This window comes from Condylura cristata, unplaced genomic scaffold (genome assembly GCF_000260355.1).
Source record: "Condylura cristata isolate star-nosed mole 26May11 unplaced genomic scaffold, ConCri1.0 scaffold00048, whole genome shotgun sequence".
NCBI classification, from domain to species: domain Eukaryota; kingdom Metazoa; phylum Chordata; class Mammalia; order Eulipotyphla; family Talpidae; genus Condylura; species Condylura cristata.
In genome coordinates this window covers 1,125,814-1,128,016 of record NW_004567149.1, presented here as the reverse complement: position 1 = coordinate 1,128,016, position 2,203 = coordinate 1,125,814, and the positions used below count along the sequence as shown (strand labels likewise).

Below are 2,203 nucleotides of genomic sequence, written 5' to 3'. Positions count from 1 at the left end.
TTTAGCCAACTCACATCACCGGCTACCCCAGGCGCTGAACCGACTGCTCTTCACACCAAACACAAGTCTAGTTTTTCAAAAATCCAAGGCGACACACTCAACCTGTCTTTCCACAAGAGTGTCAAACCAGAAACTGAATGTTCCCCAACTGGCATTTAATTGTTTTTCTTGTTCTGACAACCTTCCCTGAATTCCATACATGTGGCGGTGAGCTGGGTGCTGTCCGTGGCCTGTAGAGGGGACCCTCAGGGCTCTGGGGGTTCCCCTGGGGCTGAGACACAAGGGCAACAGGGTCGCAGGGTTTTCTCCTGAAGGCCAGCACCCCCAATGCACCCCATCTTCACAGGATCTTCCCCGAGTCCCTGCGCTGGCTGATGGCGACCCACCAGTTTGAGCCGGCCAAGAAGCTGATCCTCCACTTCACCAAGAAGAACTGCATGGACCCAGAGAGCGACATCAAAGGCGTCCTGCCAGGTGGGTGCCCGTCCCCACGGCCAGGAGGCGCCACCCGTCCTGGGCCAGAGTCCACGGGGCAGGCCTGGGCGCCCTCCTTGCCTGAGCACAGCGTTCAAAGAACCCTGCTGTGGCGTCTCGTGGGATCACTGTGGTGGGAACGCGCTGTGTTTGGGGGTTCAGGCCCCTAGGACCTGGGGGTGTCAGGAGCAGTGCCGTCGCTGGAGGCTTGGAGGCGGGCCACCCAGAGCATCCCTGGGAGTTGTGAAAAACCCAGAGCCCTGGGCCTGAGAGCTGGTGTCTCTTGCAAGGCTAGAGGGGATTCCTCTGCTGCCCAGCTGCCCCCACCCGGCCTCGACACCCGGGCGCCGTGTGCAGGCCAGGTCTGGAACTCACCTGACAGAAGGTTCTAGCACCTGCGTGGGCCAGGCGCGTTTCTAGAAGAGAGGAGAGCTGGCCAAGCCTTGCTCTCGTGGGCGTGTGGATCATAAAGACCTCAGGAAGGATGCATGGGAGAAAACCCTGCAAGGGAAGGGGAGGGGGTGCCCTGGGTGGCAGGCGGGCAGGGGAGTGCCCTGGGGCCTGCGTCCAGTGCCAGGCAGGGACACGGAGGAAATGGATTCAGGAGCTGCGTGCTGTGTGCCCCCAGCAGTCACGGAAGGACTGACTGGGGGACCTGGGGGTCGTGTCTGGGGGGCTCCCCAGAGGCGGGCGCCCTGTACCTGAGAGGTGGGGACAGCAGGCCCCTGAGCAGAGTGGCCTGAGTCACCGCCCTCTGTGCCCAGGGGGTGATGACAGGTGAGACCTGGTGCATACCTGTTCGTCCACCGGCATTTGTTAGCCCTCAGCTCTCCCCACGTCTTCATGACGGCCCAGGGGGTTAGCGCCGCTCGCGGGCGAGGAAGCAGAGGCCCGGAGAGGCTCAGTGGCTTGACGGGGGTGGCGCAGAGTCCACGGGGCAGGCTCGGGGGGCTCCGAGCTGGGGCTGGAGCCCAGCAGACGGGTCTAGGGGGACAGCTCCGGGAGAGGGCGGGGTGCTGGGTGCACCGGCCTCTGGGCCTGCTTCTCCCCGGGCTCCCCAGCCCCCCTCCCGCCTTCTCCGGGGGGCCCCTTTGCTGGCAAGTTGCTGCTCATAAGTCTCAGCAGATAATTCGCTCCTGGCATTTCCCTAATTAAATCACCACACTCCACTTCATTCGAAGTAAAATATTGTCTGGGATAGTTGTTTTCTCCATCCAAATTATACTGATTCATTTCCTTCCTATTTTTGGCAAGTGGTGTTCTCTCTCCCTCCCCTCCTTCCTCGAGGTCCTCTGGTGCTTGTGTCTCTTTGGTGCCCCAGCCGGGGGTGGGGTTGGGCCCACAGCCTGGGGGGACTTCTCCCCCAGGGGTTAGACACCCACCCCCATGGGCACCGGACAGCACTCACACCAGCCCCTGGGCCCGCACCCCCACACCAGCGGGTGAGGACCCCACACAGCAAGAGGGGAGCAGTCCCAGCAACAGATGGGAAGCGGAGGCGAAGAGCAGGGGGGCCCAGAGAACGAAGTTGTCATCCCGCCAGTCCATGGCCCCTCTTGCTGCACCCCCGGGTAGAACGGGGTGCCCCGGCGAGACAGGGCCCTCCAGCTGTGACCTGAGAGAGGGACCGAACTGCCAGGGAGCAGGGACGGGGCTGCAGGGCGGCACAGGAGCTGCCTGGTTCCCACACAGGTGGCCCTGCTGGGGCTTGGGGGTGACATAATTCAAA

At 62.7% G+C, this 2,203-nt stretch overlaps 1 protein-coding gene across 1 annotated transcript in view; it reads left to right on the top strand.

Moving 5' to 3' along the window:
* The window catches only part of SLC22A23 (solute carrier family 22, member 23), a 133,253-nt gene that overhangs the window by 115,487 nt on the left and 15,563 nt on the right, over positions 1–2,203 (top strand). The window contains exon 6 of the mRNA XM_012734159.1: positions 347–474. Within this exon, the coding sequence (XP_012589613.1) occupies positions 347–474 (128 nt within the window). The remainder of the gene's footprint in view (positions 1–346; positions 475–2,203) is intronic.